At 39.1% G+C, this 25,896-nt stretch overlaps 2 protein-coding genes across 6 annotated transcripts; one reads left to right on the top strand and one right to left on the bottom strand.

The window, feature by feature from the left end:
• Positions 1-232: 232 nt before the first annotated feature.
• pcolce2b (procollagen C-endopeptidase enhancer 2b) lies at positions 233-9,988 on the bottom strand. 2 transcript variants are annotated; one of them, XM_037757441.1, is made up of 9 exons: positions 9,643-9,977; positions 9,297-9,405; positions 7,816-8,071; positions 6,515-6,639; positions 4,951-5,087; positions 4,702-4,865; positions 2,712-2,795; positions 794-961; positions 233-466 (listed from the first exon to the last, which is right to left on the bottom strand). In XM_037757441.1, exons 1-9 carry the CDS (start codon positions 9,774-9,776, stop codon positions 336-338), a joined length of 1,308 nt encoding a protein of 435 aa, XP_037613369.1. In that variant the 5' UTR covers positions 9,777-9,977; the 3' UTR covers positions 233-335. The 2 variants fall into 2 exon arrangements, with proteins under 2 accessions (XP_037613369.1, XP_037613370.1); XM_037757442.1 differs by lacking the exon at positions 233-466 and having other exon boundaries at positions 823-961; positions 4,698-4,865; positions 9,643-9,988.
• Positions 9,989-11,745: 1,757 nt separating this feature from the next.
• Positions 11,746-25,006, top strand: LOC119480797 (U2 snRNP-associated SURP domain containing). Of its 4 annotated transcripts, XM_037757396.1 has the most exons (26): positions 11,746-11,872; positions 14,980-15,078; positions 15,391-15,505; positions 15,652-15,776; positions 15,881-15,951; positions 16,108-16,196; positions 16,358-16,393; positions 16,502-16,584; positions 17,202-17,367; positions 17,464-17,675; positions 18,071-18,114; positions 20,672-20,776; positions 20,870-20,936; positions 21,044-21,207; positions 21,350-21,512; positions 21,615-21,694; positions 21,800-21,887; positions 21,997-22,134; positions 22,816-23,005; positions 23,128-23,208; positions 23,348-23,399; positions 23,503-23,650; positions 23,746-23,856; positions 23,955-24,082; positions 24,176-24,361; positions 24,479-25,006. In XM_037757396.1, the coding sequence occupies exons 1-26, from the start codon at positions 11,762-11,764 to the stop codon at positions 24,612-24,614; spliced, it is 2,988 nt and encodes a 995-aa protein (XP_037613324.1). In that variant the 5' UTR covers positions 11,746-11,761; the 3' UTR covers positions 24,615-25,006. The 4 variants fall into 4 exon arrangements, with proteins under 4 accessions (XP_037613324.1, XP_037613326.1, XP_037613325.1 ...); XM_037757398.1 differs by lacking the exon at positions 16,358-16,393; XM_037757397.1 differs by lacking the exon at positions 16,358-16,393 and having other exon boundaries at positions 16,466-16,584.
• The last annotated feature ends 890 nt before the right edge of the window (positions 25,007-25,896 follow it).

The raw sequence follows: 25,896 nt of genomic DNA, 5'->3' as shown, positions 1-25,896 counted from the left end.
GTGCCGACCCCTATCTACTGTAAGTAATACACTGACTATGGATAAGTACGTCGTACGACCCCTCTTCAAAACACTCGAACTGTCCCTTTAATGTCTTCTTGTTTATTCTACAAACATGCGATCTGCAGCAAAATTAATAAATTAAAAAATCTAAGTTGCCCCTAATTGGATGAATAATGTAGATTTATGTCTTGTACTCTCTGCATCCAGATTCAGTTGTTGTTGTTGTGGCCTGTGTTTGTGTTGTTGAAATCATTTTTTTTGCTTAATTGTTTCCATCCTCAGCTGAGCCTCAGGCATACCCGTCCAGTGGAGATCCTCGGCGCTACAGGAACTCAGCACCGCTTGTTTTTCAGCACGTTGAGTGCTTTCTGGTTCTTCGTCTTAAACGCCATAACGAAGTGGTGCGGGGCGATCTTACCCCGACCGTCCTCGTCCACCTGGCCCATGAAGACGTAGTTCAAGCCTAGTGAGGTCACACACAAAAAACCTGAATGCAGTGGCAGAACGGCAGAGACATTCAGGGAGGCCAGAAGTCAGAATCTCCACACGGCAGGTCTGTATACCATATGTTTATATGCTTACATATAAACATATTTAATGTTCGGACTGTTTGGACAGTGAGTTCTGCCGCTCACCTATTTACACTTTAGGGTGAGCTCTATCAACTGAGCGTGACGGCACAGCAAAGGAGGCAAACTCAGAGCCATAGGTTATTCAAAACAGTCAACCAGGAACTACATACTGATTATCATCATTTAGATTTGATTTCACCAGCACTCTGTGAACTCACCTCTCCTGATAAATGGACACTTCTTGCACAGGATAATGATCTTGGTGCTCATGGTCTTTCCTGCCTGCTGGATGACCAGATTGCCTTCTTTATACACGTTGATGATGGAGATAGTGGCGTACATACTTCCTCCTCTCGTCGTCGCAGTAATGACAGTCCCGGTTATCACTGTCATGGACACACACATACACACAGATCATGACAAATTAGTCAAAAAAGCGTAAAAATAGAGCTTGTTTATTAAAAGAAAAGTGCCAGGGGAGGATCCCCCGGACCTCATGACAAAGGTAAACCTTCAACTGGTCCCTGGCCTCCTGTCATTTTGCAAAAGTGGCCCCTGGGCAAAGCAAGTTGAGCATCCCTGCTTCAATGTACCAATCATATTTCACAAAAAGCCAAAGATTTCAACCCGGCTCCAGAGATAAAGTCATGGAATTTAGAGCTGCAGGGCTAATATGTGTAATGTGAAGAATTTACAGTAAGTGTTTGAACATCAGAGAGAGGGGAGCCTGGGATTTACAGTAAGTAATTTAACATAAACACAGTTGTAATGAAGGGAATCTGCTTTTTTATTGTCGTCATCAATAATCTAGAGAAATGTGAACAATGTGTGCCTACTACTTTTCAATTCTTGTCTGTGAAGTGCAGCCTGTCTGTAAAGATGTCATGGTGAAGTCTCTTTTCAGGCTTTCAACACTCCCCTTTTGACCTTTTTATAGCTCCTTCATTCATCCATGAGCTAATAGTTCCTTCTCAGAAACTCAGAAAACACATCAATGATATCATTTACTGTAATTTTAAGAGTTTCAAGGATAAGCATTTCCAGTATATGACCTTGTCTGTGACAAGGCCAAGTTAAATGTGTGATCATAATCATAATTGTCCAGCAGACAGCTCATAGTTTTAGAGTCAGTGAAGCTGAGGTCACTCTATATTATATACTAATCTAATATAGTGAGAAAACAGATAGCACAACAGTATGTTTGTGTTTGGACACTGGTAAAGAAATCTAGCAAGACAGAAGATAAAACTTTGAAACTCCAAGACCAGGTCTCCAAAAGTACAAAACAATCCTGTTTTGTTGTTTGAACGTGACATTTAGCAGTGCCAGTGGCGTGAGATGGAATCCCGTCTCATTCAACATGAACAGGATTCTTCTCTCTGATTGTACCAATATGTCTGGACTTCACATATTGTTTCATTTCCTGACAGAGAGGAGAATAGCCAGAGGACTGCCTGTTTCAGTGATGTTATTGTATCTCAAGCTACTGTTACATAAACCAGCGAACTGCTTTTGACAGTTCAAAGTGCACATAACACATCATTAGATTAAACAATACCATCAATTACGGCTTTAAGTGTTGATGAGACAAACTATTTCCAGTCTACCGTGTCGCAACTTCGTTAAAATGTGATGTAACATATTGTGTGCCGACTCCGCCGCCACATCACACATGCGACTTTTTCCACATGCAACACCACGTCCCTCGCCTTTCCTCAGTTCCTGATGCTAATCCGAGTGAACTCTTTGAAATGCCAACCTAACACATGTGGTAAACATCTCCAAGAGGAAAACATCAGAGAGCCGGGAGAGTAGCAAACGGAGGCCCGAGCCTGAATCAACACGCTCATTTATCAACAGTTTACTCACAGTCAGAGGCTGAGTGTGTGTGCGTTTACACTGGAGGTAACTGTGTCCTACTGTATACACTCCTCCACTTCCTGACAGGCTATCAAGGAAGTCTTTGAGATGCGCAGTGAGGAATCAGAGGAGCAATGATAGTGACATGATCAGGACTGTAAACAGCTTGTTAGGGAAGATTTGGCTGCCGATGCTGGCGTAAATCTTTGAAGGATCTCTACTGTGCAGGCTAAAACATATCAGTGAATGTAGCATATGTGGCTCTAATGTTCTTACCAAAATTGCTGGAGCAGTAATTGCCCTCAAGTGTTCCTCGTCTTTTGCATTTCTGCTGGCACAGGGCGACGGAGTACTTCAGAGCTGTGGAGAGCACACAAAAGAAAATTCAGTCTCTGTAATTTGGCCTGCCAGTGATGCAAGCGTTGTAAGTTATGGTTGCATCTGTTTCTACTGCGGTTTATTTACAGATTATTCTCAGTAACACTAGAGTGTCTCCAAATGAATGGCTGTCAGCCTCAGAGACAATGTGCAGTGTGTAAAATAGCGAGATAATGTGACAAGCGAACACCTGTTTTACGAGTTAGAGATAGTCCATAAAGAAAAGAACCAAGAAAACACAAGGTGACTGTCTAAATATTATTCTTACTGGAGAGGGAAAGAGTCGGGAATGATAGGCCAACCAGACAGCGCTGTTGCGTAAATGACATCATGGCAGGGAGGTGCCAAAATAACCTGGCCTGACTAAGAGAAATGTGTGGGGATGTGAGTTTGAGTATGAAAATGAGCTGGGATTGCGGGTGCAGATGCATGCCCAAACTGTATTATGAACTTATATGTTATGTACACAAGAGAAATGTGAACCAAAGACAGTTTTAGCATATGTTGTGTTTGAACATGTGCTGCTGTTGGCTGCATCTTTAATAGGACCTGCAGAACTGTATGTTCTATTCACTCTTTGTACAGAGTTGTTTAACGGACCACATTTACCTATTTGATTTAAAAGAGCATTTGTAATTATGTTAGTTGTTTATCCACATTTACTGTAAAGCAGCTCTGACTCAGAATTCCCGGGATCCCGACCAACTTTACTGTCTTTCGGATGCTGTAGCAGGCATGGCTATTTTCAAAGGGGTCCCTTGACCTCTGACCTCATGATATGTGATGAAAATGGGTTCTCTGGGTATCCACATGTCTCCCCTTTACAGACATGCCCATTTTATGATAATCACATGCAGTTTGGGTCAAAAACCATGCCGTTTTTTTTCATTTCATTGTTATTTTCACCTATTCTGAATTGGTGTGTTTGAATATTTCTGCATACCGGGGTCCCTAAACAGTCTTAGAATTGCATAAATTGTGTATCACTGGGAAGCTGAGACTCTTGTGGATCCAATGAGCCCAATTGTATTCATGTGGGATGATGTTAGTCCTTATAGTAACCATTTCTTTGTAGTGAGACAATTTTTTGGAACTTGACCTCACTGTATAAAATGACCTGTGGTGACCTCTAGGATAATCACAGCCTCATGAAACTTTACAACCACAATCTGGAGACCTAAAGCATTCAGAGGAGGTTTCTGAGCAGTTTCCAGAACAAAAGTGCTCACCATCGAATCACCAAAAAATGCAATTCTTCTTCCAAATGTCAAAAGTTTTTTATCCCAAATCACAGCATGGCTTTTTCTTTGGTGTTCCTCAAGGTCTTGGTGTCTTAATATGGTATTTTGGAGGGATTATTGATGATTTTTTATCAATTTTCGAGTGCTAAAAAATGGTTAAATTTAGCACCAAATCTGTGTAACAAATTATATCAACCCAAAAACTATTTATAAGACATAATAGAGCATGGAAATGGTCATCATATACTTCCACCATAATGTTCTAAACCCTTATACACTTATGACTAGAACAACTTGACACACAGCACATCTCAAATTAATCTTTAGGTTTCCAGCTTTCAGATGATGTACACCACCTAAAGACCCCCTGTACCCCCCTAAAATAGACAAAAACGGGTCTATATGGGTCTCAGAGGGTTAACAGTGTAAGGATGACTCTAGCAGTACACTTCACTCCTTCTTTTCTTGCCCAGATGTGCTATCAGAAGCAGATTGCAGATGTCCCTCATTTTTAAAGTGAAAGATAAACCCCACATGTTAGCAGGAGAATCCAGTAGCACAGAGCCAGTGTGTCTCATAGCTACGTCAACAAAGACAGATGTTAGAAGACCTCTGGAGGTTTTTATTCGATAAAAGTTGCTACCTACGTATGGGCCTGGTGGTGACCGGCTGTGTGGTAGTGGTGGGTGGCATCGTGGTGGTGAGGAACTTCTTTGGTCTGAACTTGTAGTGTCCAATGAAGCCGTCTGCGGTTAGACTGAGATCTGACAGGAACTGGATGAGGAGCTGGTTCCCATCTGAGAACACAGGACTGCAAAGAAACGCAGACTGAGTGTAAATCTGAGAGGAATTCATAGGACGGATGTTTCAGTGAAAATAAAACCAGAATCACCTACTCTGGGGGGCTGTCTCCGCAGTATTTGCCGATCCTCTTGGCGTCGTTGATTTCCGCCCCATTGAAAATGGAGACGTGGTCGTAACGGCAGTAGTTGTCTCTTTCCACATCAAACTTCTCAAACTTGATTTCAATAATCTGCAGCAGGAGACAAACCACAAAGCTTTCATCAAGCAGGAAAAGCTTGTAATAGGGCTATCAGGGTAGGTCGGTTGATTATAGGGTACCCTTTGTGGGATGATGTAGTCTTGTTCCACACCCATTACACATTGAGCTGTCTTCAAAGAGTAGCCACTGATTTAGCATTTCACGTATATAACAACGTTGGATTCATGAAGGAAAAGAAAAAGGATATAAATCAACGCAACTAAAGATATATTTTTTTTTGTCCACACATTCTTCTTCATTGCAGAAACCTGGTCCGTATTACAGAAACAGATTACAGATTCTCAACTGTTTGGTAACCATGCTAATTAGGGTTAAGACCTTATTTGGGGAAAAAAAACATTACAGATGAACAGTTCCTAAATCAATGTTCCTATCACAGGAAAAGTGTATTACACAAGCATCATAACTTCCCAAAATCTTAAGTAAACTCTCTGATAACCGTCAAGCTGACTTTCAGTTTTCCCCCACTTTTCTTCTCCTCTTTGGACGTAAGAGCTTCCTTCCTCTTCGTATCACTTGTCAGTGTACTTATTTTCTTTTTGATAGCATCAACGCTCCGTTGGATGCCGGATACGGTGGAGACTGTCTGATATCTCAGCCCACTCTCTTCCTTTAATCTCTCAAGTTAGTGTTGTTGTAAATTTCCAAAAAAAACAACCTCCCTACAGATATTACCAACAACTTTTAACTCACTGTCTTGAAGTTAAGTGCCTAACGGGCTGGGTATCATTTGACAATCCGTAATTCATTTGTAATTTAAATACGAAAAAACAGAAATACCATTGTTTTTTCATTTTTTGTTTCTGAATTTAAAAAAAAACGAGAAAAGAAGAGAACCAAAGTGATACTCAGACCCCTGACTTTGTTTTGGCTCCATTATTTTGTACGTTTCAATGTATGTTTCAGTATGTTTCAATGATAAAAACAATGGTTACAAAGTTGTTTACCTCGGCAAGAAAAGTAGTGTCGGTTGCTGGGTAACAGACATAAAAGTTGATAAGTGATGTTGGATGGAGTATTTAGGATTTCCTAACTATCTACTACTACTAAGTAAGATAAGATAGGATTTCTAAAGTTAGTAAGGATTTGCTTTTTTAAAACCAAATTGGGGAAAATCCTATCTTAGACTCTTCCAGGGATTGGAAGTTTCTATAATATGGCCCCTGGTGCCTACATTACCCACAATGCAGGGGTTGTTATGCTTGAGCCACAAAAGGCTTTATACAACTTTTTTTCCACATACAGTAGTATTCCCTGTATTTACCTGTAAACAGACTAACATGTAATATGTTTTATGCTTTATTTCACAATGAGACTAATTTATAACTTTACATACTGTATAACACCCCCTTTTATTAAGAAAAATTCAGATGAATTCATTTTTTAGAGACTCTGACCTGGTTCTTTGGTGCCACTATGTGCCAGGAGCAGGTGACCCCAGCCGGGTAGTCCTTCTCGGGCCAGTTCGGTGTTTTGAAAGACCCAGAGGGCTTGTCCAATCTGCCTCCACAGTACTGGTCCCCTGTGGAGTAATGACGTAAATTAATCTGGGATAATCATCAGGAATAATCTGCCAAATATCATTCCTGCTCCCTGATGGAAATGATCCAGATCTTCATTCTTAGGCAGGAACGGTAAGTACATTATATGTTCCTGCAATTAACCACTACTGTAATAGGTGCTCTCATTCCTTCTTTGTCATTATGTGCACCCTAAAAAGTAAGTCACTCATTAGTCCTGTGCCGTGGATAGTTAAAAAAAGACAGTCCAATGTTGTCAAGCATCTGACTGCTGACAACTGAATGTCTTGAAGGCATGTTTTCTTTGTAACATGCACTTAGATTGATGTTTTCTTTCCAACATGTTTAAAGAAGAAGTACAATTTAGTCCAGCGACAAAAATAGACTCTTAACAAATGTTGTGCCGGACAGTTTTGACAACGCTCAGAGTCGGTAGGGCAACAGTCTATCTGCTACCATGCGTTGTGTAAGAGCCAGGCAGGCTGGTTAATAGACATTGTCCATTACAGCTGTCAGCTCCTCGGGTACAGAGAACCAGCCATTAAAATTCCACAGAAACAGAGGACGAGCGTTGAAACCCTGCAGAGAGGAAGAGGCTCATTCAACTCTAAGTGATACGAATGACCTGTGCTTTCTACTAAAGTGCTCCAAGAAAAATAACAGTGAGAAATTCCACATCATACTGCGAAAACTGTTTAGATATTCCTCCCTTTTTGTCCACATGCTGGAACATTAAACCCATAGCCTTGAAAAATCACTGGTTTTTACTGAGCAGAAGATAAAATATGCCTCCTTTTGTTTTACTGTGTGTCTGCATGCCTTGAAACTGTTGTGCAAAAGCTGAATTCTACCCAAGGAGGTACATTTTTTGTCTGTTTGTCTGGGAATTGGGTTCGGCTACCGTGCAATGACTTCACTGAAGCGACTCGTGTTATACAGCCTTGTTAATTTGCTTTTTAAAGACTGACCCTGTGGCAACACAGACACGCTCCCAGGCCATGTATCAAGATCCCTTTATGGGGTGAAGTCATGGCTGAGTCTCTGTAGGCTAGTACATGCTTGAGTAGTGGCAAGATATTCTCTCCACCTTGGCACCTATATGTAGGACAGCAATATTAATGCCAAAACTATACTCAAAGCTTCTTCTTCTTCTTTTTCTTCATCCCATGTATGCCTACCTCTTTCATGTGGGTGCGCAGCAGAGAAAACAGTCAGGAAGCCACTCCCAGCTGTGTTGGCATCAGATACCATCTGCAGGAGCATCTTGTTGCCCGTGGAAACCAGGGCTCCTGGCTTGAACGTCCCACAGAAGCGACCCAGCCTCTGCCCACTAACATGGCCACTGTAAACATCCACATAGTCGTAGCGGCACAGGTTGTCGCTCTCCAGGTCAATATAGCGGAATGACAGGACCACCACCTTTCCCTCAGGGACCTGGGTGGGAATTTAAAGTGTTTCACATAATTATCATCGTTACTGAGAGAGATAACCTTTCACAACCTCCCATGAATGCTGACTTCAATTGATGTCCAGTTAAACAATGCTCTCCACATGTGATTCAACAGCCTGATTTATGCAGAGCAGGCAAAAGCATGCAACTTGGTCCAGCCACACTACACTGCAAACAATTGCTGTTAATTTACAGCAGGATTTCAACAGTATTAACCTGATATTGCTAAAAACAGTGCTTTACTGTTAATACAAAAGAAAGCCTGTTAAATTATAGGCCGTTTTTTAACTGAACTATAATGCATTCTTAAAAAACATCACTTTACTGCTGATCAACTGTCTAAAGTATCATCAGTAACAGTTTCATGCAGTATTTTTTTTAATTCTGGGACCTGATCTGCACATGTGAGGCTTGTACATTGTACATGATTGTAAAATCAGTGAATTAGCTTTATTGTTCTTCACTCACATGTTGTTATGGTTTGCATTCTGTGCTTGTAGCCAGCTATAGACAGACATTTTGGGAAAAGTGTCAACAAGTCTATTATAGCCTTTTTCCTAACAAGTGCCTTTAATTGTATTTAGTGTGACTATTCCTATGTCTGTAACCTGCTAAGTCTATTCATCTAGGCAAAAAATAATGTTTATTAAAATGTATGTAAAAAATAAATAGTGCATTAAAACAAATCAGTACGATAATGTAAAAGAAAGGTGCTATATAATGTATCTTTAAACAGTTAATTAACTGTAAAATACTGTGAAATTATTTTTTTAAAAAAACAGTTCAAACAGTATTTTTCATTAAAACAGTACAAAGCTGTAAATTTCAGCGACAGTATAATAATGTTAATTTTACAGTAACATAAAGGCAACCCTGCTGCCAGTTCTTTACTGTTATTTTACTGGGAAATTCTTAACAGTGCAGTAAAACAATGCTCTTCACATGTGATTCAACAGCTGGATTTATGTAGAGCAGGCAAAATGCAACTTGGTCCAGCCACACTATCTGTGACTGTTTAAAAGTACAGTAATGGAGCCAGTCAGCAAAAACTGCCTTAAGCTGACAGTGGTTAAGTATTTTTAGGAGTTTGGGGTTAGTGGATCATATATTATTATATTGTGCAGCTGTTTGGTGTGTTTTTAAAATAACAATGAATTTCATCATCACCATTATTCTAGGCTATGGTAGGAAATAAGAAATTGGACTCACTGTGATTCTCCACACACATTTGGTGTTTGGAGGGTAAACTCCTGGGTACCCCTGGCTCCCAATGACTCCAGACTCTCCTGTAATGTTTCCACCGCATGTGAAGGTTGGTCTAGAGGAGGGGGGGAAAGAATGTTTTCTATTATCAAAAATATGAAATGATGATGTGTTAAAGCAATAAACATGTTAAAACGACAGCCTGCGGTTGATTTAATTCAATGCGCCATAAACTACTGCAGAATATATCCCTCTGAATAAACTCCAGTCCACTGACGCTGCTTCTACATGAGATCCTGGACACCTTGCTCACTCATAACGCTTTCAAATTAATAAAAAATAAAAGGTGTACCTCTGCTGAGACTGCGCACAGACATCTGTCAAGAACAGGAGACTCCATGCGCAAAAAAGACTGCATGTTGTCCACATTGTTGGGTTAAAGGAGCAGGCTCTCCTCCTGTTTTCCCACCGTGACATGAATGGCATTGTGTTCCAGCAGCTCAAACGGTGGTGTAAAGTAGCCAAGGAGTTCCTGCGGGGAGTTTCAGCAACTGCAAGCTGGAGCAGATGAATATAACGTTTGTTCTGCGTGGAAAGGAGGGACTGAGCACAGGCTGCTGCTTTTTCCCCCAAAAAAAAAAAAAAAAAAAAAAAAATCTGGGAGGGTGTGAAGTCTTCTTGCTTTAGTTTCATATAGCAGCACCTGGCCTGAAAAACCTTCAACAAGGTGGCATGAATAAACTTGACTCCAGAAGTCCTACATGAATGGTTTGGCATTCCAACACAACCAATATGGACCATATACTGTACATACTTTACCCATAACTCAGTGCCTGCAATGTGCCAATGTGTGAACACTATGCTGTCCAGATGTGGAGTGGTAGAGGACAGATGTGGCCTGTTATTCAACAGGAATGTGGCTACATTTTGCACCAACTTGAAACATCATTAATAAATAGGTGTTTGAAATGGCCCTAGGCTGAGGGTTGTCAGAATAATATGCACAGGTAACAGATAGACTAATACTCGACAGAGATAGAGAGAGAGAGAGAGAGATAGAGATGGAGAGCACCACCTGCTGGACTAAATTTGGTACAGGCAGCTACTTATAGCCTAAATATTATAGCTCAAAGTTACTGTTATTTTCTTTTTTGTAATTAGTATTTTTTTCTTTTGTTACATGAACATTGTCACATTTTGGTCAACAATGCAAATGACTCCTATAGGGTGAGTTGTGGAACACCTTAGCTCCAGTGGGTGTAGTTCCTCCTCAAACAAATAAAAGTCAATAAAACTGTTGGTTAACACAAGCTATGGTGTCAACTGTGTGAAGACCACACAAAGGTCAATAACATAGTGTTTAGACAAACTTAATGTTACACATTTCTTATAAATAAAACAATCCTGCTAATTTTAGAAGAATGTGTGTGTGTGTGTGCGGAAAGGAAATAAGGATTCAAAGTTGTTACAATATGAAATTATAAGTTACTGCAACTTGAGTTGAGTTAGCAGAAATGAAAATTGAAAGTTGAGCAAACTCAAAAGCAAAACTTAAAATGTTATGTTTAATTGCCCAACTTAAAACTCTGCTGAAGTTTGTTTCTTTACAATTTTGAGTTCTGCCAGCTTTTTTTTTTTTTTACAGTGTGTGTGTGTTTGGCATTGAATGAGGCTAGATGGTCAAATATGACATATATCTACTCTTAAACACATAGTACACATGCACACATATCTACACATACACATACATCCTTCCTTTTATGTGTAGAGCATAGGGGGAACAAAAACAAAACAAAAAGAAAATAAATGAGTAAAATATATATATATAATACAGTATATACACATATATATATTAATAATATGAATAATAATAAAGATGATGATGATGATGAGTTCATGATACTAATATCAATATCAATAACAATAATAATACCAACACTTACAATAAGTGAAATAAATAAATAAATAAATAAATAGATAAATAGATAAATAAATAGATAAATAGATAAATAAATAAATAGATGAATAGATAAATAGATAAATAGATAAATAAATAAATAGATAAATAGATAAATAAATAAATAGATAAATAAATAGATAAATAGATAAATAGATAAATAGATAAATATATAAATAAATAAATAGATAAATAGATAAATAAATAGATAAATAGATAAATAAATAAATAGATAAATAGATAAATAAATAGATAAATAAATAAATAGATAAATAGATAAATAGATAAATAGATAAATAAATAAATAAATAAATAAATAAATAAATAAATATATAAGTAAATAATAACAATAATAAAGAAAAAAATGTTTTAAGTTAATTCGAAGGTCATATATAATTATAACTGCGTATGCGTCTTTTTTGTTAATGTTAACATAACCACCAAAGAGTAACAGGAGAACATAAAGTTGAACCATCACTGACTCAGTGATCGATTGCTTCGCCCTGGAAGTTTCATGTTTTGCCTTCTATCTTCTTATCGGCGCTCGATTTCATATATTTTAGTCACACAAAAGATGGCGGAGCGAGCGCCTGGTGGCGGCGGCTCTCAGAAAGCCAGCGCGAAGGTGAGCTTAAACATCTGTACCTGCAGCAGCTAGCTCTCATCTGCTGTCACGAAAACCATGCAGATACTACTACTCTTTAACAACCGGGACTAGTTGCACGTGTACAGCTCGTAAGAGAGTAGAGTCACGAGTGTGCGCAACGATGCTAAGCTAACAAGCTAATGGACCACACTGGTAGCTAAGCTAAGCTACTTAGCAACCACATGAGAGACTTAATCAGGGTTAGTTGACCTAGAAATGAAGTGTTCGCACTTCTAACCGACTGATACAGACACAGCTAGTCACCAGAACAATTATAATTAATGCATGTTTGATTTTATAAATAGTAAATGTAATATTTTGCAACAGGGGCCTAACAGTATTGAGCTAATGTTAGCTCCTTGCAGCAGTCATTCGTCGGTGGCGCTGCAGCAGACACCAGCTTGTTTTAGGCCTCTGGATCATTTTGCTCAGTTTTAGCTACTTCATAATGTCTGGATGCAACTAAATAGATACATATGCATTAAATGCAACGTACAGAATAAGCATTAAAGGTTTGATTACAAACTACAAGTGGACACACAACCCACTTTACAGTGTAGTAGGTGTGTGTCGCGTGTTGTTAAGGTAATGGATCCCGCTTAACCTACCTGTCAACATGATTTCTGTCACGCTTTAGATAGATGGATAGATAATAGAAATTCAAGTTTCCAGCATCACACTTCCATAGTGCAAAACATGTTAGTAAAAAGGCAGTTAAAAGTTAGTAGTGCAAAGTCAGTCATCTGAATAATACTAATGAGTACTACTTGGAGTAGTAGTAATCTGTGTGATGGTCTGGATATGTTATATGCAGCTACATTTAGAGTTTTACTGTGTAATATCTGTTGAAAAGCAACCATGTTTTTTGTTTACATCTCTACCAGCTTGTTTTTAGGTCAGTTTGCTCAGTTTTAGCTACTTCCTAATGTCTGGATGTAACTAAATAGATTAATATTCATTAAATGCAATTTACAGAATAACCAGAAAAGCACAAATGTCATATTAAATCACTCTATTTCACAACATCTCTTACAAAAATGCATGAAAAGGGTATTCAATATAGGCTCTCTATACCCACATAATATACTATGAACTGTGCTTATCTTTGACCTGTTAAAATCTATTATTGCTTGGTACTTTTTCCTCATTCGCCCACCATATAGAGAGCCAAAGGTTTGATTGCAAACTACCTAACTTACAGTGTAGTAGTGTGTGTCTTGTGTTGTTACAGTAATGGATCCCGCTTAACCTACCTGTCAACATGATTTCTGTCACGCTTTAGATAGATAGATAGATAGATGGATAGATAGTAACTGTATTGATCCCGAGCAAGTTTCCAGCATCACAGTTCCATAGTGCAAAAACATGTTAGTAAAAAGGCAGTAATAAAACTTAGTAGTGCAAAGTGCAAAGTCAGTCATCTGAATAATACTAATGAGTACTACTTGGAGTAGTAGTAATCTGTGTGATGGTCTGGATATGTTATATGCACCTACATTTAGAGTTTTACTTTGTAATACCTGTTGAAAAGCAACCATATTTTTTGTTTACATCTCTACCAGCTTGTTTTTAGGCCTCTGGATGATACTTCCTAATGTCTGGATGTAACTAAATAGATTAATATTCATTAAATGCAATTTACAGAATAACCAGAAAAGCACAAATGTCATATTAAATCACTCTATTTCACAACATCTCTTACAAAAATGCATGAAAAGGGTATTCAATATAGGCTCTCTATACCCACATAATATACTATGAACTGTGCTTATCTTTGACCTGTTAAAATCTATTATTGCTTGGTACTTTTTCCTCATTCGCCCACCATATAGAGAGCCAAAGGTTTGATTGCAAACTACCTAACTTACAGTGTAGTAGTGTGTGTTTTGTGTTGTTACAGTAATGGATCCCGCTTAACCTACCTGTCAACATGATTTCTGTCACGCTTTAGATAGATGGATAGATGGATAGTAACTTTATTGATCCCGAGCGAAATTCAAGTTTCCAGGATCATAGTTCCATAGTGCAAAACATGTTACTAAAAAGGCAGTAATAAAACTTAGTAGTGCAAAGTCAATCATCTGAATAATACTAATGAGTACTACTTGGAGTAGTAGTAATCTGTGTGATGGTCTGGATATGTTATATGCAGCTACATTTAGAGTTTTACTGTGTAATACCTGTTGAAAAGCAACCATGTTTTTGTTTACATCTCTACCAGCTTGTTTTTAGGCCTCTGGATGATTTTGCTCAGTTTTAGCTACTTCCTAATGTCTGGATGCAACTAAATAGATATTTATGAAATAAATGCAACCTACAGAATAACCAGAAAAGCACAAATGTCATATTAAATCACTCTATTTCACAACATCTCTTACTAAAAAGCAGGAAAAGGGTATTCAATATAGGCTCTATATAACTACACAAATATACTATGAACTGTGCTTATCTTTGACCTGTTAAAATCTATTATTGCTTGGTACTTTTTCCTCATTCGCCCACCCTATATAGAGAGCCAAAGGTTTGATTGCAAACTACCTAACTTACAGTGTAGTAGTGTGTGTCTTGTGTTGTTACAGTAATGGATCCCGCTTAACCTACCTGTCAACATGATTTCTGTCTTTAGCAATCATCTGATTCATAATTATGAATACTACTTGGAGCAGTAGTGATCTGTGTGATGGTGGATATGTTATATGCACTTAAATGTAGAGTTTTATTGCGTGACTTTGTGTAATACCTGTTGAAAGCCAACCATGTTTTTGTTTACATCTCTACATAAGCAGTAAATGCAACGTACAGAATAACCATCAAAGGTTTGATTGCAAACTACAAATGGACGTAACCCACTTTACAGTGTAGTGTGTGTCATGTGTTGTTACCATAATGGATCCCGCTTACCTGTCAACATGATTGCTGTCTTTAGCAATCATCGGAATAATAATTATGAATACTACTTGGAGAAGTAGTAATCTGTGTGATTGGTCTGGATATGTTATATGCACCTACATTTAGAGTTTTATTGACTGTGACTTTGTGTAATACCTGTTGAAAGCCAACCATATTATTTGTTTACATCTCTACAGGCGCTGCTTGAGAGCAAACTGAAATCTTTCAGCATTGGGAAAATGGCAGTGGCAAAGAGGACCCTGAGCAAGAAGGAACAAGATGAAATAAAGAAAAAAGTAAGTACTGGCTTCATTTTTAGAGAATACATTGTCTATATGATCTTTTATTTTATTGAACCTTTATTTAACCAGGTAGTACTCATTGAGATTAAGAATCTCTTTTGCAAGAGAGACCTGGCCAAGACAGCAGCATTTAAACATACATTAAAGTTTAACCCGCCACAACATAAAACAAATGCAAAATAAATACATAGCATAATATCATACAAAACACATTCAAATAAAGTGTTTGAAGAACCCCTGGTATAAAGATGCTTCTCTGTAAGTTGATGTATATTTATTTACTTTGACACTGGTTTCTGTTTGCAGGAGGATGAGCGGGCAGCAGCAGAGATTTATGAGGAGTTTCTTGCTGCTTTTGAAGGAGGGGGGGAGGGCAAAGTCAAGGCCTTTGTCCGTGGCGGTATTGCAAATGCAACAAAAGGTACAACATTTCTATTATTTACTTTGTGTTTCCCAAGTGAATTGCATCATGTTTGGCACAAGCATTCTCCATCCATTACTTGATAAAGTGAAATGCTAATGTAATTGTAATAAAATTCAGAACAAACACACTCTTTCACCTTTCAGAGGAGGCAGCTGCTGATGAGAAGAAAGGAAAATTATACAAGCCCAAGTCACGTTTTGACAACCAATCAAAAAGCTTCTTGCCTTTGGAAACCCCACCTCAGTTTTTAGCATTAGACAAAAGACATGTAAGTACTATCACCGTCAACAAGTATTCTCTCTTGTTACTGCTGTAGCTAATGATGCTTTGTTTTTTGACAGTGCTGATATTAATTCTACATGTGTATTTTAGCCTGTGAAGAAACCTACTGATAAGGAAAAGAAGAAGAGCAACTTGGAGCTCTTCAAAGAAGAACTTAAACAGTAAGTTTCAGCACATAAACCTTTTAGACATTTTAATTGTTTAGTGTAGTGGAAACTAGTGATTCCCAGGTGTTGTGGTGTGGTTCCGAAAGTATGACCTCTGTAATAATTTGACCATAGGTTGTTCGTAATTGTACTTCATGCTGTTTCCTCTAGAATACAGGAGGAACGAGATGAAAGACACAAGATGAAAGGACGTGTTAGTCGTTTTGAACCTCTCTCGGGCACGGACGGAAGACGCTCATGTAAGTGTCTTTAAGCTGCATCACTGTGTCTCATATACTAACCTGGCCTGAAATGGCGCCGTCCTGCACGCTTAACTCCACACACCCACCTCCCCACCCTCCCACCCCACATCCACTTTTGCCCTGAAACAAAATTTATACTGCGTTTCTGCTTCTTTTAGCGGATGGTTCTTCAAGAAGAAACCGTCCGTCCAGTGGTAATTTTGACTTAATAAAGTGGCTGTGAATATCTTCATCTTGCTAAGAAAATATGGTGTCCTCTCGTACAGCAGTAGGACATTCTTCTCTCTACTCTGTTTCTGCAGTTTTGGATGACTGTGCGCCAGGTTCCCATGATGTTGGAGACCCATCCACTACTAACCTGTATCTCGGAAACATCAATCCACAGGTGAGTTTGTATCCAAACTTTTATGAAGTGGAGAAGAGAGACACTAAAGCACTGACTGATCTAACTTTGCTGTGAACAGGAGCGCTTGATTTGAGCGTGTTGCTTTGCTATACGCTGACTTTAAATACCAAATTGAAATGTGTTGCTTACTTGGCCTGCACGATATGAGGAAAATCTGCGATGTACAATAACATTGTACAATATTGTAATGAGCATATGACTTGCAATAAATAAACAAATATTGAAGTGTGCACATTACATTTCCTCTGTCAGCCTATATAACTAGGTGAAATGTTGTTTCTAGAGCAGTAACAGTAATGTTTACAACAGCAAAGTCACCATATAAATTTATTAGTATCTCACTGGAAACAATCTAAAATACCAATAAGATAAATAATATTCTTGAGTGAAGTTTAGAAAGAATGACGAATCAGTCAGTATTAGTTATTCATCCTGTGCTCTGTCCTCTCTCTGCTAAATGTGAATCATCAGCCAGTAGATAAGTTTACAAGAATTTGCCAAATTAAGAGGTGTTGGAGATAACAGATAATGTTACTACATATCTTACATAATCTACATAATAGATGATAATACTACATATCTTTTCTATTTTTCAGATGAATGAGGAGATGCTGTGTCAAGAGTTTGGACGTTATGGCCCGCTGGCCAGTGTGAAGATCATGTGGCCGAGGACAGACGAGGAGAGGGCTCGGGAGAGGAACTGTGGCTTTGTGGCTTTCATGAACAGGAGGGATGCTGAGCGAGCGCTCAAGAACCTAAACGGTAAAAAGCTGTATTTCTTTATATTCAATAAATAAATTACATACTTTCTTTCCAGCCATTGTAATTACATATATATTTTTTTTCTCCATGTTACAGGAAAGATGATAATGAACTTTGAGATGAAATTAGGATGGGGCAAAGGTGTGCCCATCCCACCCCACCCCATCTACATCCCTCCTTCCATGATGGAGCACACACTCCCACCGCCTCCCTCCGGCCTACCCTTCAATGCACAGCCCCGGGAGAGGCTAAAGAACCCCAGTGCTCCCTTGCTTCCTCCACCTAAAAACAAGGAGGAGTTTGAGAAGGTAACTTAGCATGTCAGCCTAGGATTTTCTCATGGGTTATGGCAGTGTTTTGTTAATTCAGCTGGTAAGATGTTAGCCTTTATAATGAGCAGTCAGTGCAGGTTTTAATCCAGTTTATGTGATAGCTTATGTCTTGCTGATTTAAACTAGTTTTGCACTGTATATCAAAGTGTGGGTATAGTGAAATGTTAGCTCAAAATGCTCAGTGTTACAGAGAGGTGTTTATGGTTAATGAATACAGTGTCAGGGGTGTTTGGCCTTTAGTAAAACTGACAGCAGAAAAGGAAAGTTGTTGTCTATTTGCACTTTAAAATGCATTTTTTATATTTTTCACCTGTTGCCTTTTAACAATACTCACATTCTATGTTTATTATCTGATGTGACTTCATATACAGACTCTGTCGCAAGCCATAGTCAAAGTGGTTATCCCAACAGAAAGGTACATGTTTTTCTTTTTTAAATTGGTGTACAAACTTAGAAAAAAAACATCCCATAATGAAGCTAAAGTTTGATCAGTTGATCACTGCATGCTACAGGGGTCTGGTCAGTATGGGTGAGCAATGGTTTTGAGGCTATTGTACAATGTCATCATTAGTAGATAGAATAATACTGACTGACAAGTTTTGTTTTGTACCCTTGCTCTTTCACACTCCACCATCACTCATGTTTCCTTTTTAAATATGTAGCAAAAACATCATACTAGTGCTTATTTAATGTGCCGTCTAGAGCCAAACATCAAGCTTTTGTCCATCACAGTTTCCCTCCATACATCAACATTTAACTGTGTTGTTGTTCAACTCTAGTGACATGTTACTCTGCCGCATACATAGTCTGCTGATTCTAGATCTGTAGTTGTGAGATCCTGCTCTCTGGACCATTGCTCACGCAGACCGTCTACCCCCTTGGCCTCTGTCACTCTATCGGGAGCTCAGTAAATCTGGCCCCTGCCAACAAATCCAAACCTGCCAGCATTAAGTCTATATATGACCTTTGACATTGGCCTTGGTGAGCAGCACAAGTTGAACTGTCTGCAGCAGCGAGGGACCTGAAAGGCATCATGGGATGGATTGGGAAAGTATACTGAATTTTACCCCGCCATTGGTACGATCGGCTCCAATACAAGTAAATGTGATCTGTGTTGTCAATTGAAAGACATCCTTTTGTCTTGTTGGCCACTTTAGGCTAATTGTATGCAGCCTCCACCATGTATCTCCCCAAAATTGTCACAGAAGAACTTAAGCGATGCCATTTGCACTGTATTCAGTCTTTACCAACTCCACCAGCAGATAACATGTTTAGCCTATTTAGGCCAACAATCCTGTACTGCTTTGGTTCTTCCTCACTTCACATTAGTCAGGAGATGAGTGGGAATTGAAAGGCACTGTATTTACAGACTTTTAAGCTGATACAGTGTCTGGTCAATGTCTCGCTTCTACTTTCCCCAAGTTCTTCAGCTTTACTTGTTTCCCATCTTTTTTTAAATTTGTAGCCCTTTTTTTGAAATTTTAATCTAGAAACATTTCAAAGAAAGGGTCCAGGCAGTGCAATGTAATTAAAACCTGTTGCACTGTAGCCTTAAAGAATACAGACGTAAACTTAATGATGAACTTACTTATTATGCACAATTAAAAATACATTCTACGGTTACCTGAATTGTCAGTTTTTTAAAGTAACTCTTAATTAAAGGGATAGTTCGGGTGTTTTGAAGTGGGATTGTATGAAGTACTTATCCATAGTCAGTGTATTACCTACAGTAGTACTCCTGTCTGCTTATCCAAACATGGGGGTGTGCCGACTGTCATCTACTGTAGGTAACACGCTGACTATAGATAAGTACCTCATACAACCCCACTTCAAAACACCCAAACTATCCCTTTAATATGAACGTTTGGTAACACTTTCTATGATGCCCATGTCTATAATGCAGTATAAACATACTTATAATGCGTTATAATCAGCTTATAGCACTGTAGATTTACAGTTATAAGTATTTATAGTTATTCTTAATGCTTTATAAAAATAATCTTAACACAGTATGGTCACTCACTGACAAGGATCATAGTGTGTTAGAATTCCCATAGTTGTAATGCATTATAAATACTGTTATAATACATTATAGTGTGATTTATAAGTTACTCTAAGTGGTCATTGTTTGCTTTAAGTAAAGTGAAAATTAATTTGACACGATTTCGTGTGTTCTTGCAAATATTTAGTTATATTTTTTTCACTTTACTTAAAGCAAATGATCCCTTAGAATATGCATTATAACAGTCATTATAATAAATTATAAAAATGTTCTAATTACAACTATGGGAATTATAATACATTATGATCCTTGCAAAAAAAATGTTGGGGATTGACCAGAAGTTATGAAGTATGATACTTGACCTTATAAGTCATTATGAAATGCTTTATGATTATTGTTATAAAGCATTATGAATATCTATGAGTGCTTATAACTTTAATTATACAGTGCTATCAGGGGATTATAATGTGTTATAAGTACCGGTATGTTAATAATGCGTTATAGACGTGGGCGTCATAGAAAGTTTTACTGTAACATCCGTTGTCATTTTAAGTTTTGATTTTTGGCAGCATTTATGCATTGATGTTTTACGTAGGCTCAGGTTACATTTAATTTATGCCTGGTTACTTGACACTCTTTGACAGTTGACGTCTCACTTCATCCTTCCCAGTAAATTATTAATAAATAGATATTATTTTGGCTGTCATTTAAGTGACCCCTCGTGCCCGGTACATATTAATAAGTATTACCGTGGCAGTTCACTATTCAGTTAAAGCCTGCTGCACTTGGCATCTGCAGTTAATGCCCTGCAAAATTTGTTTTGTCAATGATGCATCATGTCTGTCAAGAGACAACGGTTCTGAGTGTCAAACCACCAAGCAGAAATTAAACTTTTACAGACAGGCTCTTTGTAGTGGTCAAGAGTCAGGCCAGTCTGAATCCGTTTGCTTTAACTGTGTTTTTCTTGTAGGAATTTACTCTCTCTCATCCACCGAATGATCGAGTTTGTGGTGCGTGAAGGCCCAATGTTTGAAGCCATGATCATGAACAGAGAAATCAACAATCCCATGTACAGGTCAGTGCAACTGCACATGGATTACCTTTTATTGTTTTAGTTATTTTTGCAAAGTTATGATGCGTATGCTCATCTTTATGATTTCTCTTCCAGGTTTCTATTTGAGAACCAAAGCCCAGCACATGTGTACTACCGGTGGAAGCTCTACACCATACTACAGGTATGATTTCTATGTTCAAGCACAACGTTTCAATGTTGTTCATCCCACATTGGTCACCGTCCAGCAGCTTCTGTTTTGATATTAACTGTATATTATTCCTTGCTCAGGGTGAAGCACCAGTCAAATGGAAAACAGAGGACTTTAGGATGTTTAAGAACGGCTCCTTGTGGCGTCCGCCTCCTCTTAACCCATACCTCCATGGTCCTTATGATGATGGTGAGGAAGAGGACGAAGAGGAGGAGGGAAGCAAGAAAGGCTGCTTGAAAGAAGAGTAAGAACATTTCCTTTTGAATTTTTTCATAGATTCAGTTAAAAATGTAAAAGGTATCATCTTATGATTCATCAAATGTCTTAAAATGCCCTGCTGTTGGTGAAGCTGCTGTTAGACGCTTAATCGCCCTTCATTTCTGCAGAGAGCGGGACAAACTAGAGGAGATGCTGCGTGGTATGACTCCCAGGAGGGGAGACATAGCAGAAGCCATGTTGTTTTGTCTCAGCCATGCCGAAGCAGCTGAAGAGATTGTGGAGTGTGTCACAGAGTCTCTCTCCATCCTCAAAACCCCTCTTCCCAAGAAGGTAAGATACTGCGCTGATCTTGTGCTCGGAAAAGTCAATAACAGCCATGAATATTACATTTTGTGGTAGACATAAATTCATATTTTCTCTTTTATATTCCAGATTGCACGGTTATATCTAGTTTCTGATGTGCTGTACAACTCTTCTGCCAAAGTATCCAATGCGTCTTATTACAGAAAATAGTGAGTAACTTGCCTTCATGGACTATATTACATTAAGATTGGAATACCCAAGTCACCTACTTTTGTTTCAAATTCACATTAATGCTCTCACCTTCTTCTCAACAGTTTTGAGACAAAGCTCTGCCAGATATTCGCAGACCTCAACGCGACATACAAAACGACACAGGGCCATCTTCAGAGTGAGAACTTTAAGGTACCAAATCCTGCCAAGTAAACTAAACACAAATAATGTACAAAGTCAGTTTGTCAGCCACTGTTTGTCGCTCAATATCCTTGACTGCGTTTCTTCTTCTTTGTGGCAGCAACGAGTCATGGCTTGTTTCCGGGCGTGGGAGGACTGGGCTGTGTACCCAGACCCCTTCCTCATCAAGCTGCAGAACATCTTCCTGGGTCTCGTTAATCTCGCTGCAGAGAAGGAAATCCCTGTCGTCATTGTGGAGGTAAATGATCTAACAATACTTGACCCATATTACTTGCGATATTCTCAAAATTCGACTATAATAACTTGGCTTTAGGGCAGGGCGATAATTCAATATGATAATTTATCATCATCATTGCGTTTTTGTTTTTACTTTAAATCAGTGTTGCCAGATGTGCAATAATTATGTGCAAAGGGTCCACTTGGAACCCAAATGTTGGTTAAAATAAATAGCAGGTAGTGTTTTCCAACAGCAGCGTGCAGGATTTTCTTCATTCATCTTTATTGTTCTAACTCCTGCGTGCCTACACCCAAGAATTCTGCTTGTGGGAATACCTCAGTGTAGTTAAATCAAATATTGTCTTAATCTGATTTCTCTATATTTGTGTGCATGCATGTTAACATAGTCAGAGTATAGCTGGAAATATTTATAATTTTTTCTCTACAATTTAATTTGATACTATGTTCATTTTGCACTAAAGTTCTAAATGAGAAAATACTATTTATTTATTGAATTACCAGAAAACATGCTATATTGTGATATGCATCGTTATCGAGATATGAAATGTATCCTGTATCCTGTATCGTGATAGAAGATTCTGATCAGATCGCCCAGCCCTACTTGGTTTTCCAATCCTATCCCATAAGTTACTAAAGCCCAAACTTGATTTTTCTTTTCTTTTTTTGTGCCATCTCTGCCCAGCCTGAGCCAGTAGAGGACATTGATGGGGCTCCAATAGGGGAGTATGTAGATGGCTCTCTGCTGGAGGACGTGGACGGGGTGCCGATTGACGCAGGGCCCATTGATGGGGCTCCTATTGACGGAGCCCCCCTGGATGACCTAGATGGCGTTCCTATCAAGCCCATGGAAGAAGACATAGATGGAATACCTTGTGAGTTGTGCAGAGACTAACATAGGAAGTTGTATGAGGTGGTTGTTAATGATCTCAGTTTGAAATGTTCTACTGTATGCTGCTCTTGACTCAATTTCCTGCTATTTTCCTGGTTTTCACAGTGGATCCGTCCAAGGAGGCAACTTTCAAGGTAGCACCCTCGAAATGGGAAGCGGTGGACGAGGCAGAGTTAGAAGCTCAAGGTGAGACCTTTTTAGGTGGCATCAATCTAAGTTTTAACATATGACAAGTTTTGACTTAGGTACATAAATGATATTCTGTCACCAGTTTGGTTTTGTGCATTCTTAGTTGTAATTATGCTGTCTTGTCTTTGCTCCTTAGCTGTGACAACTTCAAAATGGGAGATATTTGAGCAGCCGGAAGAAACAAAAAAGTGAGTTTTGTGTGTGCTTATATTTTGAGTATAATGGTCTGTTTGGTAAAATACATCGCTGCACCCTTAACCTTTTTTAAATGAATTGTTTCCAACTCTGAAGGGATGAGGAGGACAGTGATTATGAAGACAGGAGCCCTCGCTCAGACGATAATCTGAGCTACTCCAACCCCATCAGAGATGACTCCGATCTGAAGACCAAGATGTCTGAAATGAATGAAGAGAAACGCACAAAGCTCAGAGAAATAGAGGTACTTTATATCAGAAATCTCCCGTACTACATGACCAGCATATCATATCTGTGGGGTTCTGTATGCAAATAAAACTAATTTTATTGTTCACCCAGGTTAAGGTCATGAAGTTCCAGGATGAGCTGGAGTCTGGGAAAAGGCCCAAGAAGCCTGGGCAGAGTATTCTGGAGCAGGTGGAGCACTACAGGGACAAACTACTACAAAAGGTATTGAAAGTGGTCTCCACAGATTTGACTATAGGTGATATCAAATACAGGAATTGAAATTCAAAAGTGGGGTCATTTATTGTCTTTCTTTATTGCAGGAAAAAGAAAAGGAGAAACTTGAACGGGAGAAAGAGAGGGAGAAGAAAGAGAAGGAGAAAGCTGAGGCGCGGTTGAAAGACTTGAAGAAGGAAAAAGAGAAGGACGACACGCCGACCAGGAAAGAGAGGTGAGATAACCAGTTGGCATGCTGTAGGTGTCGTGTCAGGTTCATCAGTCAGTAAAGGTGTAGTTTGAGACATTTGTCTTCTCCGGTTTATAGGAAGCGGCGTCACAGCGGCTCACCCAGCCCAACGAGGACTAGCAGCCGACGAGGCCGGTCATCCTCACCCCGTTCAGAGCGGTCAGAAAGATCAGAACGCTCCGACCGCTCATACTCTAAAGACACATCTTCCCGCACCACCCATAAAGACTCCCCGCGATCCAGCAACAAAAAGTCCTCCAAAAGGTAAGACTATCTGTCCTGTGCTTCTCCTGATGTTTAAATCAAATCTAATTGTGACACCCCTGGTTAGGAGAGTTGAAACATTTAGACACAATTCCAATGTCCTGTTTGTCCCACTAGATCTCCTTCACCTCGCACACCCAAACGATCCAGGAGATCGCGCTCCAAGACGCCCAAGAAATCAGCTAAGAAGTCCCGCTCCAAATCAAGGTCACCTCACCGGTCTCACAAAAAATCAAAGAAGAGCAAACACTGACACGTTTCTCCCTTCAAACCTCCAAACCAGCCTATTCTCCCCCCTCCCCATTCTTCCCTTTTCTGCGCCGTGTTGTATAAAAGATTGACTGAATGATTTGGTAGCTGAAGATCTCTGCCCAAATGTTAATGTATAGACAATGAAGAGTGGAGGGTGTTGCATGGGTTACCATCTGGTGTATCAAATGGATGGGGCCATTGCTGTTTTATATTGTACAAAAAATAAGTGCTTGTGTGTCCTGATTCCCCATCACCTCCCAATGGAATTCATCCATGTGGTAGACCACACCCGTACAGTGTGATGACAATAGTCATATTCATGCTGTCATTTTCTGTTTTTGTAGTTCACATTAAAAAGGATTCCTAATAAACAAGCGTCATTTTTAAATCAAACAATGTGGACATTCAGAAACTTTTAATGGAATGATTTTAACTAAAATGTATACAACCAGTCAATTATTTACATTTAGTGCATTTTGGTAGCAAAATTACTTTTAATTTCCCAAAAAGCTAATAAAATCTGCTTCCTTTCCAGCAGAAAGTTCATGGGAACTGAGGTCTGTACTACGAAGCAGGATTTGCGGTTAGCGAGGTAACTTCAGGGTTAACCCTGGGTTGTCAGTCCTACCACGGTGGTTCACTTCTTACCAGGGTAGATCGCCATAGTAACTTATGCTGAACATCTAACCTGCTCTGGAACAGATTATGTTCCAGATAAGAGATCAACTCATATAAAGCACCGCCCTACTGACCAATCAAAGCTCGGTTCGCATGATAATATTACACAAATACGAAGTTTAAATCATAATCCAGATGAAAAGCAACACAGTTTAAACTGACAAATGCAGGAAGGACAGCTGGCTGTATGCAAATTGCACTAACTAGAGCCAATGTTTAGTTTGTTTCTGGGCTACTGTAGAAACATGGCGGCCAGCTCCGTATGTAGATATAGGGTCCGTTCACATGTAGCATCTAAAAACACGTGGAAAAACGCCAGCAGTGCCACTTTTAGCCAATGTTCTTGGGAGGTTGTGCTCCTGTCGCGCCTGTCGATACCAAGTAATCAAAACCTGAATGCTGTGATGACGATGATGAAGTTGCCGTAATTTAGCAGTTAGGCGCTCCGACTAAACTAAACTCAGAGAGAAATGGATTTTCAGCACCATCAATCTGTCACAGTAGCTTTACTGCTCGATTTGTCTCTGTCAAGTTGGCTGAACTTTCAACCAAGTGTTGTGTTGTTCTTGGACGGAAAGGGTAAAGCAAGTAGAATAGTCCGTGGG

This window comes from Sebastes umbrosus, chromosome 21 (assembly GCF_015220745.1).
Source record: "Sebastes umbrosus isolate fSebUmb1 chromosome 21, fSebUmb1.pri, whole genome shotgun sequence".
Taxonomy (NCBI): Eukaryota; Metazoa; Chordata; class Actinopteri; order Perciformes; family Sebastidae; genus Sebastes; species Sebastes umbrosus.
This window is presented reverse-complemented; position numbering and strand designations above follow the sequence as displayed.